The sequence below is a fragment of the Sorex fumeus genome, unplaced genomic scaffold, assembly GCF_029834395.1.
Source record: "Sorex fumeus unplaced genomic scaffold, SorFum_2.1 ptg000183l, whole genome shotgun sequence".
NCBI classification, from domain to species: Eukaryota; Metazoa; Chordata; class Mammalia; order Eulipotyphla; family Soricidae; genus Sorex; species Sorex fumeus.
In genome coordinates this window covers 7,554,254-7,569,663 of record NW_026606240.1, presented here as the reverse complement: position 1 = coordinate 7,569,663, position 15,410 = coordinate 7,554,254, and the positions used below count along the sequence as shown (strand labels likewise).

General features: G+C 39.4%; 1 protein-coding gene across 1 annotated transcript in view; it reads right to left on the bottom strand.

Moving 5' to 3' along the window:
- Nucleotides 1-15,134, bottom strand: part of ANK3 (ankyrin 3) — a 536,318-nt gene extending 521,184 nt beyond the window's left edge. Inside the window, exon 1 of the mRNA XM_056107909.1 lies at nt 14,682-15,134. Within this exon, the coding sequence (XP_055963884.1) occupies nt 14,682-14,744 (63 nt within the window). The 5' untranslated portion in view covers nt 14,745-15,134. The remainder of the gene's footprint in view (nt 1-14,681) is intronic.
- Between the last annotated feature and the right edge of the window lie 276 nt (nt 15,135-15,410).

The following is a 15,410-nucleotide window of genomic DNA, read 5'->3' as shown; positions in this document are numbered from 1 at the left end:
ATAAAAATTTAAGAAAAAAAATAAAAAAATAAAAATACTTTCAGTTGTTTTTGGTCAAAAAGAAAAAAGAAAAAAGAAAAGAGAAAATTGGAACTGAACTAAACTTTCAGGAGTGAACATAATGTATTATATATCAATGTTTCTTTATAATAATATACACCTGCAGCCTGTAAGTTTTTAGTTATTAAATCTATAGGCTATTCCTGTAGCACTGTAGCACTGTCCTCCCGCTGTTCATCGATTTGCTCGAGCGGGCACCATTAACATCTCCATTGTGAGACTTGTTACTGTTTTTGGCATATCGAATACAGCATGAGGAGCTTGCCAGGCTGTATAAACCATTATCACTTTAATAAAAAATTTCATGTACTTAATAGTTTTTATGCATTGATAATATAAAAGAACCTCCCTCATTTGTAGAGTTTTGTTCTAGAGGTTCCCAAAATTAGTAAAATTCTGTTAAAGATAGCAAAATCATGAACTTTAATGTGTTGGTGTCACTCATACCTATCTGAAGCACACTCACAGAACTATTTCACCAAAAGTCATATCTAGCACATTTTTTTAAAGATTGGAGAGATGAGAAAGACAGTACAGGGATTAGGACACTGGCCTTCTTATGGGTGACCCAGGTTCAACCCCTCACACTGCCAATAGGCCCCTGACCACCATGGGGAATGAGCCTTGAGTGCAAAGTAAGGAGTAAGATCTTAGCACTGCCAAGTGTTGCCCAAACCACGCTAAAACCAAAGCAAACCAAACCAAGGCAGTTAAGTTGGAAAAGTCTTCCTGACTAGGATAGAATAGAGAACTTTGAATATTTAAAAACAAGCTCTTTTTTGTGTGTCTGTATTTGAGAGAAACAACAGATTGAGTAAAGTAGGCCCAAACGTGTTTAGTAGGAGGCAATGCATTTAATTTCTGATAAATATCTCTGTCAGGGACTGGGGTGGGAAACCATGCTACAGTTGCATTTGTTTTTAAAAATAAACTTTGAAGTTATTCACAAATATTTGCTTGAATATATGATTCACTTAATTATCTGTCATTATGAAATCTTTTTTATATATGCAAGACCACCGTGATTCAACTTTCATAGGTACTATGACGTTCTTTCTACGTTTGAAAAAAAACTAGATATTTAAATGGCAAAATCAACCCTTAAGATAACATGAGTATGCTCTATAGCTTTTAATTTTGTATAATGCCAAGGCAAATTATTTAGTGATAAAATCAAAGCATGTAAAGACTAAATAAACCAGCATCATGAAAATAAGAGAAATTACATAATGCTCCCAGATAAATTATCTGGTGGTTAAGCTTTGTATTAAGGAATTCATTTGGTTCAATTTAATTGTTGTTTAATTTTATATTAAGTACCTACAAAATGCTAACATTAAATATGATGCAAATGCTTAGAATTGTGAAGTCTATGTTCCATGACACGATAATCATAGACTCAATATGCAGTACTTGCAAACAATATTATGCATAAAAAGCATACCAAATTTATTCCATTCAGTTGCTGATATATACCTCTATTTGCATTTCTAGTTTCAGTTTCTCAAGTAAAGTGTGACCCAAGGTGGAAATTAATGTTAATTAAAGTTTTAATAGATATGCGTTGTTGCAAGATTTAAAATTCCTCTCTACTTGAATCATGGTGGTTAACGATGGGCAGGTAAAGACTACTGTGAGAGTTTATTGTGGCTACAATTTCACTGGGTGCTGTATCCCTGAAATACTATTTCTTATCCTCAAAACTTATAAACCACTGATTGTATTCTTGGAGGAAAATACCATTTAAGGACCACTTACAGAAATCTTGAAATTCCATGCAAACTGGGTGAAACCATTCTTCTTACAGGACCTCATATCACAGAACTTTTTCCGTGGCAGCTCCAACTGCGTAAAAGGTCGTCTTTCCAGAGCTTTCCAAGTTCCTTTCAAGACCGAGTTCACCACCCCAGGGATCCCTTTGCAGGGAGATCTGTCATGCTGCACCTCCATGCCCACCCCCAGCCCCAGGCACAGAAGTCATCTCTTCACTGAGCTCTACTCTTCCCAGACGTTCTTGTGTAGTTTTTATATGAACTTACAGTTAGTTATTGAGTTTACATGTATATTACCTATCCTAACCATGGTGGATGCCCTTGAGCTCAAGTACTTACTTGAATGAGTTCTAAAAAAATAATTTTAAAATAATAAATGGTACATATTGAGACAGAAGCACAATGACAAACGAGACTGATTCAAAGCTCTGCATGATTACTCTTTATTTTCAAACACACACATGGTCGAGTGATCAGACAAGCATATCTCTGTGCTGTGGAACATATATTTTAAATGGGTATAGTTATTTCAAAATATAGGAGGAAGATTTTTGAGGATAGCCTGCATTCAGTAAACTGCATAATTATGTTCTGAATTTCACAATCTAGACACTACTCAGGCATTAAAATGGAATAAATCATTTATCTTTCATTTTCTTACATTTTCTTTAGTTGTGGGGCCACATCTGGCAGGGTTTGGCTTACTCCTTGCTCTGTGCATAGGGATGACTCCTGGCAGTGCTCGGAGAACTATATGTGGTACCAGGGATTAAACCAAGGTTGTGCGTATGCAAGGCAAGCGCCATGTCACTCATCTCTCCAGTCCAGTTTCGTATTTCTTAAGGGTAACATTAAATCCAGTATATCAACTGGTATCTATAAAACATAAAAAGGAATATCGTATGACAGCATGTTTTAAATATGCTGTATTTCTTAATAGAAATTAATAGAGTGTAAATACACTCTTGTGATTGAGGACCAATAGATTTCAAGAACTAGACTTTAAAACCAATAAAAGAATAGTAAGTCGAAAGCATATTCTGGTAGTAAGCTAATACAGTCATATTTCATTTTCCAATTGTGTATTATTAAGGAAAGACAGAATAAAATCTTTTAAATTGTAAACTGTATTTCAGAAGTAGAGCCATGGGTGGCCAAAGAGTGGGTAGGGCATCTGCCTTGCATACAGTTGACCTGGGTTTGAGACTCTGGCACCCCACATAGTTCCCAGAGCCCGCCAGGAGTGATCACTGTGCATAGAACAGGAGTAAGCCCTAAGTACTACCATGTGCGGTTCAAAAACCAAAATAGGGGGTATGGTGCCACCAGCAGGTCAATCTGTACCTGTGAGGCGAGTGCATCAGCAGCCTGATGGCACCTTCAGGCTTCCAGATACCCAAAAATTGCTGCTGTGCCTTAGGTCAGACCCCAAAAACTTGGGGCAAAGTTCACCAAGAAAGTAAAAGGCCAAAAGTTAGGTATGTGAGAGACACACCCACAAACCACCTCTGGCTCAGCTATATAAATGGAGGCAAGGCCTCTCTGGTTCCTGATCGAACTGCTTAACAGCCATGGTCCCAGAGACTTAGAGACAAATCTCGGAACCCGGTGGCTTTTCGCAGAGATGTGTCTGGTCCCCACAATGGGTTACCGGCACCAGACCACCCCACGGGGGAAAGGCTGTTATCCCTCCACCTGCTCCCGCCATCTTCCAGAGGCCATTGGACATTCAAGTTTGGGCCCGCAGTAATGAGATACATGGGACCTCACAGGATGGGGATAGAACCCGCCCTTTCCCCCCACACCCCAACGGGACCCCCAAGTCGCTGCGCATGAATGGCCTCTCTGGCTCCTGATCAAGCTGCTTAACAGCCATAACCCCAGAGACTCAGAAAAAAATCTCAGAACCCAGTGGCTCTGGGCAGAAATGCGTCCAGTCCCTGCAGTAGGTTACCGGCGCCAGGCCACCCCAGGTGGGAACAGGTTTCCTGCGTTGGCCTGTTCCCCCTGGCAGCTCGGTGGCTGCCCATCCTCCAGAGGACATTGGACGGTCAGGTTTGGGCCCGCAGTGAGGAGACACGCAGGGCCTCATGGGATGGGGGTGGAGCCAGCCACCCTCCCTGCCTCAACGAGACCCTGAGTCGCCCCCACGAATGGCCTCTCTGGCTCCTGATCAAGCTGCTTGATGGCCATGATCCAAGAGACTCAGAAACAAATCTCGGAACCCAGCAGCTTTAGGCAGAAATGTGTCCGGTCCCCGCTGTAGGTTACCAGCACCGGGCCACCCCAGAGGGGAAAATGTGCTGTCCCTCTGCCTGCTCCCCCATGGCGGCTCCATGGCCGCCATTGGACAGTCAGGATTGGGCCCGCAGTGTTGAGACACACAGGGCCTCCAGGGATGAGGGTGGAGCCGGCCCTTTCTTCCCTGCCCCAATGAGATTCCGAGTCGCTGCCCATGAACAGCGTCTCTGGCTCCTGATCAAGCTGCTTAATGGCCATGATCCAGGAGACTCAGGAACAAATCTCGGAACCCAGCAGGTTTTGGCAGAAATCCTTCCAGAATTAATTGTTAAAATTTTGGAATTCCAAAATCGCGTGGCCGAGCGGCATCATATGTTATTCATAACCAACAATAGAAAACAAATTGTCTACTGTTGCCTTTTTGGCAAATCTGAGTGTTGGGATAAAATTGCAAATAATAATGGTGGGTCTGGTGTAGAAATGTTGAGTATAATCAAAGTAGAAAAAGAGTAAAGTGGAAATCATCTGCCCCACAGGTAGGGGGAGGGTGTAGGATGGGGGGTATACTGGGGTTTTTGGTGGTGGAAAATGGGTACTGGCCAAGGAACAGGTATTTCATTGTATGACCGAGACTTAAACCTGAAAGTTTTGTAACTGCTCTCACAGTGATTCAATAAATAAAATTATAAAAAATGAAAAAAATGTAAGGTGGAGATCATGCCCAATTCAATCAGCCTAATCAACGGCTGAATAAATAGCAATACTCCTACATTAAAAAATATATATATATAATAAAATAAATAAAAAAATATATAACCAAAGGACTGGGGACACAGCTCAAATAGAAGCATGGCACAGCGGTAGGGTGTTTGCCTTGCATGCAGCCAACATGGCCGACCCGAGTTCGATTCCTCCGCCCCTCTCGGAGAGCCCGGCAAGCTACCGAGAGTATCTCGCCCGCACGGCAGAGCCTGGCAAGCTCCCCGTGACGTATTCGATATGCCAAACACAGTAACAATGAAGTCTCCAATGGAGACGTTACTGGGCCCGCTCGAGCAAATCGATGATCAATGGGAGGGCCTTTACCTTTACCTTTACCTTAGAGTCTCAGCTCAATTAATGGCACCACAGGGTTTTCTAAGCATTACCAGGGTGATCCTGGCACATGCCAGTACTACTGCACAGTCCCAGCTCTGCGTCATCAGACCCAAGCCCTAAAGGTTCGCTTTATCATCAGACCAAGAATCATCAGGATGACCCCAGAGCCTCTGGCACACTCCTTGGGAGGCCTCCTCTAAAAATATGCTTTAATGAATAAGTCAGTGGTTTTTATTCTTGATGAAGCACAAGGGCATTTATATATTAACTGCAGGAAATTAAGTAACATTTATATTATTAAAATTTTCTTGGCAAGTAGATGCGAAGATTCAATAAGTGACTACCCACAAACTGGGATTTTTTTCTTTCAGAAAATATGCACCAGTTTTTTTTTTTCGTTTGACAGATATAATTGACCAACATCACTGTGTAAGTAATTTTATGGTATATCACAATGGTTTGGTTCACATATGTTGTGAAAGAATTATCACTTATTGTGATAATTAGTAGCATTCACCTTATTATAGATATAAAGAAAAAGCAAAAAAATTCTTTGTGATGAGACTCAGGACTTAAATATAATAACACAGTCAAATACAGTCGTCATGTTGTATAGTATATACCCCTGGTATTATTAATATGAGAAAAATTTGCACCCAAAAGAGGAAACTTGTACCTTCTTTCTCTCATCCTCTCTCTCGTCCCCTGTCCTCTGGTAACCAAAAATCTGGTATCTTTTTTTCCTTAAGTATTTTCGTTCTACATATGAGAAATACAGTATTTTTATTTCTGTTTTACTCAGAATAACATCTTCAGTGTTCGTTTATGTGGTCATAAATTGGCAGGATTTGCCCATTTTTTGTCAGAATAATGTTCTATTATATATATATGTTATCCATATAAAATATAGATTATTTATGTATACAATGTTATTTCTTTGTTCAGCCCTCAATGTTCAGTCAATAAACACAGGTTGTTCTTGTGTCTTCACTATTATAAATAATGCTGCTATGAACATGGAGGTAGAGAAATCTTTAAGAATGAGTACTTTTATTTGCTTTAGATATATTCCTAGTAGTGAAACTGCTAGATCACCTGATAGTCCTATTTTCATTTTGGGGGGAATCTCCATACTGTTTTTCCATAGTGACAATACCAGTTTACAACCACCAACAGTGCACTTTTTTTTCATATCCTTGTCAGCATTTGTTAAGCAGACTTATTTTTATTACCTCATCGAATGGCTCTGAACAACCAAAAATTAAGAATTCTCCACAGAATATATTAGCAGAATATATTTCTCTTCTTATACAGAACTTGCAATTCACTGCTTCAAAAAATCATTTCCGCCCCTAAAAATCGAACTTTATAAGTGTCATCTTCAAAACCACCTTGGTTCAACTGTTGAGATTTATCACCAAGCTAGTCAATATTTGTTCCTGGAAAAAAATTTTCCTACAAGATGAAACTGCATTAGGGACCTTTGATATAGTACCTGACACCGCAGAGCAGCAGTGTATCTGGAATTTATTAAGGACGAACACAAACCCCTTCCCCCTCACCCCAAGTTAACCTTTAGCCATACTGGCTCATCAGCAGTCTCAGCTCAGAAGTCAGTACAGATACAAAGTCCATTATCTGAAATCCTTTCAGCCAGAGAAGCCGTGGAATTCAGAACTTTTCAGAGTTTAGGAAGACGTATGCCAGCATCAGGGACATCTCAAGCAGTATTTGGTGAGAGGCCCCCATAAACAAGGAATTTTTATTTCTCCCACAAAACATGTGAATATTCACACTAAGTAAGATAAATAGACTATAAATAGCTTCACGTAAGGTTAGAACAAGTTTGCTGCCAAATGAGTTCAGGTCAGGTCAAATTTTGTTGCCATAGTTAGGAATAATTTTTTTTATTTTTCTGGTTTTTATTTTGGATTTTGGAATTATGGACAATTAAACCTGTTGAACAGAAACGCCTCACTTTAAAAATCATGTTGATGTGCAGCTCAATGATAAAGTGAATACTTTAAATATCTGAGGCCTGGATTCGGCCCCTGGCACCCCCAAATTAAATAAATATAAATGAAAGCTATGTTTAAAGACTGTGTCCCAGGACCACCAGACAAAAAATAAATTTATATTAAGTTTTTCTGTTCTCTTTGTGCAAAACAAATTGAAAAAAAAATCTCCTTGTAAAATTAAAATTTTGTGGTTGTAATTGTGGAAAAGGTTATTTTCTTTCATTTCATAAATTTTTCAATCAAAAAACAATCTCCCAGTTTCTTCTCATGCATTTTTCCCTACAAAAAAAGAAGTTAAATTTGCACAAATATTTAGACAATATAGAAATCTTCATACCTAAATGAGAAAACTCCAGTGCTAAAATACCATTGTAAATAAATTACTTTGGGGTCAAATTTCTTTTTTGTAGATATGGATGAACAAGATTTACACAGTGTAAGTGTCTAATAACTAAAACTGGATAGCATTTGAAAAGAAGAATTCACAACCCAGAGGAGAAAAATTTTGAGAGAATAAAAAATTTTAATGTTCAATTGAATATGACTAAGGAAAAAAATTTCAGTGACGCATATAGTGAAATGGAAAATACTACTAAAGCTACTTGACACCTAGTATATCATTAGCACCTCAAAAATTACAATACTTTGGTCATGTGATCATGCTCAGTGCAACGTAACTCAAATAACTCATCTAGCTTATCAACAAGAAACGTTGAGAGGTTATTTACTTGTAGTCAGGAGCAAATTGAGTAACGTCCAAACATAGAAATTAAAATATATCAATAGAGATGCAGTGCACTGAAGGTGTATGAACACACCGTCAGCTCAGTACCAGAATGCCATGTATTCCAGGCACCCTAATCAAAGCTCCTAACTCCAAAGAAGAATTCAACAATGAAACATCAGCAACATGAATGAAACTGAATATAACTAGGGTAATCAGCACTGATTTTGACTAGAAATCAAAAATGGACAGTCTCTTGACTCTCCTTTAAAAAATAAATATGCATTTGGATTATTTAAGCTTCATCAGAAAAAAAAATCATGTACAGCTCTCCACATAAGGTAAGCACATGGGAAAGAGAATGAAAGATAAACGATAAAATCTGCCTGAAGAAGAAACCTAGACAATCAAAACTAACTTAAATAAAGTCATTTTGGGTTCTTCAGATTAAAAAAAAGAAAAGAGCTGAACTAATGATGAAAGTCCGTTCACTGTCATTCCCTAGAAAATAAGCATACTCTTGTTCCATGCGTGCACAATCATGTATATATACACACACACACATAATCACAACCACAATCACAATAACTAAATTAAAACAGAGACCAGAGCTGGAAAGATAGCAGAGTAGGTAAGGTGCTTGCCTTGCATGCAGCCAACCCATCTTCAATCTCTGGCACTACATATGGTCCCAAGCACTGCCAGAAGTAATCCCTGAACAGGGAGTAAGCCCTGAGCACCACTGGATAATAAAAAACACCCTAAGATAAATTAATTAAACTAGGGATCAGTCCATAGTAACTAGTGGCAATGAAACAATAGGATAGGGGTCTAGAGATATTGTACATGGATTAGCTGCATTACGTGCAACTAACACAAGTTCTGGTCCCAGCACATGTCCCCTGAGAACTACTGGAAGTAATCACCTTTAAAATTCCCAAATTAGAGGACTGGAGAGATAGCACAGCGGGGAGGGCATTTGCCTTGCACGCAGCGGACCCGGGTTCGATTCCCAGCATCCCATATGGTCCCCCGAGAACCGCCAGGAGTAATTCCTGAGTGCAGAGCCAGGAGTAACCCCTGTGCATCACCAGGTGTGACCCAAAAAAGCAAAAAAAAAAATTCCCAAATTAAAATCTAGTAATTCTACCTAATACAAGAGGTAGTACTTCTAAAAAGTGATTCTGGGGCTGGAGCAATAGCACAGCGGGTAGGGCGTTTGCCTTGCACGCGGCCGACCCGGGTTCGATTCCCAGCATCCCATATGGTCCCCTGAGCACCGCCAGGGGTGATTCCTGAGTGCAGAACCAGGAGTAACCCCTGTGCATCGCTGGGTGTGACCCAAAAAGCAAAAAAAAAAAAAAAAAAAAAAAAAAAAAAAAGTGATTCTGACTTCAATAACCCATGAAAAAAGAAAAAAAAACCGTAAAAGAGTATTTGTTATTTTTCTCTATTTTCCTGTCTTGAGATAACACAACCCTGTACTTGGACCCTCCACACACACACACACACACACACACACACACACACACAGTTTAGATTCCTAAGCACATCCAGCTTCTTCCAATCTTCCTTTCCTTTCTATCCCACATTCTCTATCTGGAAGGTTCTGATCCCCTGGGAAACAGAGGAAACATATCATCTTAACTTCAATTATCATGCCCTCCTTTATTTATCCTTTCCTGATGTCATCCTCAAATGGAATTTATCATTCCCTCCTTTCTCCACTGCACCAATGAAACCTGTATTTACCTTTATTTGGTACTCTGAACACTTGCTGTTCAGTTTGGTTTACCATAGCTGGTGCCAGCCCAGTACCTGCAGACTTTCTATCACAGCATCTGCTGAATAACCAAACTGATTTAAAAGACTTCAATTACCATGTGTCTTATTGAGCATTTGTAAGTTGGGAACCTCGAGAGTATAACCTCTTTGTAAACTCCTATGTATTGAATTGTATTCCCCCAAAAGTCGTATATTGAAATAAAATCCTCTGGGAGATTGCATTTGCATATAAGGGTTTTGGTTTTTTTTGGGGGGGGGGTAGACAAACCCAAAGGTACTCAGTGGCAATAGTGGCTATACATCCAGCATGGTGATCAGGGGTGACTCCTGAAGGTGCTTAGGGAACTATCTGCCAGGAATCAAATCCAGGCCTTCCACACACAATGCACACAGTTGCGCCCAGAGAGCTCTTTCTCAGGCCTAAAGAAAGTGCTTTTACTGTTTACAATAGCTAGAATATGGAAAAAACCTGAGTGTCCGAGAACAGATGACTGGTTAAAGAAACTTTGGTACATCTACACAATGGAGTACTATGTAGAAGTTAGAAAAAATGAAGTTATGAAATTTACATACAAGTGGTACTACATGGAAAATATTATGCTAAGCGAAATGAGTCAGAAAGAGAGGGACAGACAGAAAGATTGCATTCATCTGGGTAACATAAAGTAACAAAATAAGAGACTAACACCCGAGAACAGCTGTGATAAATACCAGGTTGTTCACTCCATGGCTTAGAGGTCAGCCGCACACTCTAGGGGTAAAGGCAGCTCAGATAGAGAAGGGAGCACCAAATAAAGGGTGCTGGGAAGATCTGCCTAGGATGGGAGATGCCTGCTGAAAGTAGTCTATGGACCGAACAGGATTGCCACCCAATGTCTCTTCTGCAGACCACAGCACCCAAAAGGAGAAATAGAGCAAAAGGGAGTGCCCTACCAAAGAGGCAGGGTGGGATGAGGGATGGGGGGTGGGAGGGATACTGGGATTGGTAGGAGTGGAGATTGGGCACTGGTGGTGGGATGGGTACTCCATCATTGTATAACTGAAACCCAAGCACAACAACTTGTAAGTCTACAACTGTACCTCATGGTGTTTCACTAATAAAAAATAAATAAAAAAATAAAATTTAAAAAAATGAAAAAAAGAAAGTGCTTTTAAAGGGTAATTAAGGACTGGAGAGACCTTGCCTTTCACACAGCTGACCAGGGTTCGATCTCTGGCACTACAGATAGTCATCTCCTGAACACCACCAGGAGTGATCCTGAAGTACAGAGGCCAGGAGTAAGTCCTGCACACAGCCAGTGTGACCAATAAAAAAGTAATTAAGATGAAGCACTGAGCGGATCCAAAATGATCAGCGGCCTTATAAGAAGGAGAAAGATAAATATTTGCTATGCAAGTGCACGGGGGCGGGAGAGTCATCAACAAGTCACCAGATCCCAACCATCACCTCAGGCTTTTAGACTCTGGGGTTGTGATAAAATTAACTTCTGTTACTTAAGGAACTACTGTTCTGCAAACCAGTGTCAGTCTGCAGAAATTTTCTGCCAGTTCACAAAAATTTATTATTACTTAAGGCATCCAGTTTATCATACTTTGTATCAGCACCTGGAGCTAATCCAAATGATAAATAAAATAGTTAAGAGTAACTTCTTATGTTACTCTTTTGTGACAGGCTAAACTAAATATTCCTGCCATTATACTATCAGGTAGGAGAGTATGACCTTATTTGTCATTTCTTCTATTAAATCAGCCCCCTCCACAATGAGCTCGAAATTCCACAACAGCAACAGTTCAGAGCTTAGGAGTTATTTTCAGGCAACTTTAAAAATATATATTCTTCATTCTTTATATTTTACTCTCATAATGTCCATGACAGTTATGTCTTGTATATTAACTTCAATTTATAGACAGAATTTTATTGTTCTAGTCAAGACTAGATATCAGTTTAGAAGACAAACTATATTAGAACTCAACAGTCCTGACTTTTAATAAATCTTTCTCTTACATTCTGCAGAAGATAAAATACATACCTGCAAAAGATGTTCACACACACACACACACACACACACACAGAGCAATGCCTCCTACACACTGCAGAACAAAATAAAGAAATTATTACAAAAGGCATTTCCTTACATCCATTTGAATACTTATAATTCAGAACAAAACACAAAATAACATAAACAAAGGGATAATATGATTTCATTACCTTTATATGCTAACTTCTGTATTACATATGTCTCAAAAGAGAGCTGTAAGCATGTGATTTGTCCTGAAAATTCTCAATGTCAACACTTAATGTCAAGCCATTTCAGATTAATTCCTACACAAAAGACATTCTGCACTAAATTTCATATGACAATAGCTCTTTAATACCTAGAGCATATTTCAAATGTGTGGAGAACTATTTGCAGTAGAATTTGGCAGGTACACTTCCCACCTGCAATGCTTTCATTTGACCACACCCACCAATGCTGCAGTGAACATTATCTGAAATGAAGACACTTCCTGATATGCTTGATTCATAATGGAATACACATACACACAAAGGACAAATAAAGAACATAATATCTTTGTTGTTAATAACGGAAACATACATGTACATGAGTGTTAATTTTTAAGACAAAAATATTGTGTCTTTATCCAGAAAATATGGGAGAAAAGGACCATTCAGTTAAAATATATCTCCTATTTGAAATTTATTGCTCTAACACTGCTTGCTAAATTCAATGCTTGCTAAACCCTAGTCATCAAATGTTGGCGCTGATTCAGTGAAATTTAGTTAATATCAAGTATATAAAAGGATCATGCTGGGGGCTATCCCTACAGATTGGGGTTGCTCCTCAGGTAAACAACAGTCAGTTCAGAATAAATAGAGCACACACATGATAACTGAAAAAGAAGCAAAATGTACTCAATATCCTGACAGCACAAGGTGCGACATCAATCCAGAGGACGGACTGACTTCTCACCCAGTGAAATGACATATTTCGAAAAGTGGCCATGATCAGGGTTGACCCTTCAAGGATAGGTAAGATTTCACCAGTGCCCGAACCAGAAGCGCTTTCTCTATGGGCAGAAGACAAGAATCAAAATAAATGGATTAATTCAGGGATGGGTAAAAGCTCCAGTTTGGACAGAATCAGGTATAAACGAAGGACCCGGTGAAGAGGGGAAAAAATAAAGCTTGAGATTAGACTGGAATGGGTTCAAAGTACAGGGTTAGGAATTTGGAATCTACTGACCAGGCCACAGGGAGCTTAGAAGGTTCTGGAAGAATGTGATAATAGACTGGGCTTTCGTAGACAGTTCCCTGGTAAGACTGGAAGAATGTAAACTGGACAAGAAAAGGACTAAACGCAAATGACTTCAGGATGAGTAGAGGAGAAATAAAACTCAGTTGGGAAATGTTTCAGGAAGATGGTGGAAACGCCCACGTCAAAGCCTTCCACATACAGTTCAAAAATATATGACAGCCCCAGTCACCACTCACTCTAGTCAGGATTGCACTGTCATGGCTCCTTGTGACATTGTGCTCAGAATCACGCCTGTCAAACACTTGAGGCCATATCTCTCGAACATGAGCAAAGCTGACAGCTTTCCTGGAGACCAGTCTCACTATGCCAGGCATTAAACAAATCATTTGTACAGTGCAGCTGCGACCTGTTCCCTTGGGAAATCAGAGTAGCACCTCTGCAACATCATCAAGCCCTGCTGCGTCAATACAGGAGTCGAGGCTGACGGAGAGCCAGACCTCACAGAGTCACCATCACTAAGGCAGGCTGTTGAAGCACTGCCCTAGAATTTTGGCATGTTCAGAAATGCGTGCTCAGAGTAGTCTGCTGAGAGTAGCTCCTTTCAGAACACAGTCTTCAAACAAATCTTTCCATAAATAATAGATGGATCATGAAAAAAACTGATTTATCTGTCAAGTCAATGAGTAGTTGAAGCCATTTTCTTCTGTTCTACAACCCAGCATTTTCTGTCTTTTGGTTGAGCATACATTACATTGGCTCAAGCAAAGCATTTCAGAGACATAATTATATATGAAACAGTCACAGTAATTAAAGGAAATATCTGAAATTTGGCTATAGATAAAGAAAATATATGTAGCATACATTTTCTTTAAGGGGTTATGAATTATTGACTGATTTTTGGTTTTTCTTTTTCTTTGTTATAGATATGCAACTGTCTTTTCCATCGGTGGCACGCCCTATGGAAGCCAGTTTATAAACCACAATGGATCAAAAGCAAATGCTAGACCCAGGAAATTTACCCCAACCCCGTTTAAAAATACATTAAAATGTTAGGAATATATCTTAATATACACATATTTCAGAAAATCCATATAAAACAAAAGGTCATAAAATTATATTTTAACATTTTATAGATTCTTTAATTTACTTGAAAAGCAAAATGAATTTCACAAATTATAATGGACAAATTAGGCATATAGCTGTACAAATGCAGAGTTTGATTGCAAATCTGAGATTTGTTAGTCATAAGCTGATCAATAATTAAAATGGAGTTCACCTCCATGCTACAATTTTAAAGTATAACTACAGGTTTCCCTGTGTTTAGCATACAAAATATGTGTTAAACATCTATACCATAATAATTCATTAGTAATTGTACCCTGTTGATTAACAAGCATCCTGGAAAATTTAAAGGGAAAAAAACACACCCACCCACATAATTAGGACATGTGTTTACTTAATAATCCTGAATATCACTATGAAAAAAACACCACTTCAGTGAAATCTAAATGACTATATTTAACTGTTTAAATATTTTAGTAATGTATCCCCAGTTGTGATGTTTTTCTCCAACACAGAACACACCCATTAACAGACAAAAAGAAAAAAAGCATTCTGGTTCAAGCAGCTTCTTAAAATTCAGTCTCTGAAAAATCCACCTTTAAGCTCACTTCCTCCCCAGAGCCAGAGAACAATACCAAGAACATGTTGCTTATGCATTTCTTACCTTTTTTCCTTTCCTTTTTCTATGAGCAGGTTTTGCATTTTTTTCCTTTGGTTCTTCACTCATCTTCCCTTGGAATCAGGTGAGTTTATAAAAAGCAGATCACGGCACGTATTCCAACATCCAAAACCACGACAAAGAGTCAAAGCATTAAGACCAAAGTCCATCTAGGGGTGCCCCCAGGCAAGCAGTTGCAGCTGAAACCCAGCCCCTTCTAGCTGTCAGAGAGCCTGAGCTGCTAATGTAGCCCTGTTCGGCTCTGCTGGAGAAGAAAGTGGGTGTTCTCTACATCAAACAGTCAATTATTCTTCGAGCGAAAATCAATATTTTAGCTTTTCATTTTAAACTAATCATTACCCTGAGATAAAATCTTGACAAGACTTTGTTGCTTCCACAGTGATTCCAGCCTGCAAGCAGTGAGAGAGGAAGAGAGAGAGAGGAAGAGAGAGGAGAGAGAGAGAGAGAGAGAGAGAGAGACATACAAACACACATACACCCTCACACACACACACACACACACACACACGCACGCACACACACAGAAATAAGCTACAGTCTGCTGGCAAGTCTCCGAAGCCTTCCCAGAGGCTGATTTGCTGCTTCTCGCAGGCTGCGAAGCAGAATGTAAATTGCTCTCCGCGCTGCTAGGCTCCCATCTGAACACATGTGTTGAATGCATCAGGGCATACCAGAGGAGGAGGCGACCGAGAGTGATAAAAGATCAGGTTACTG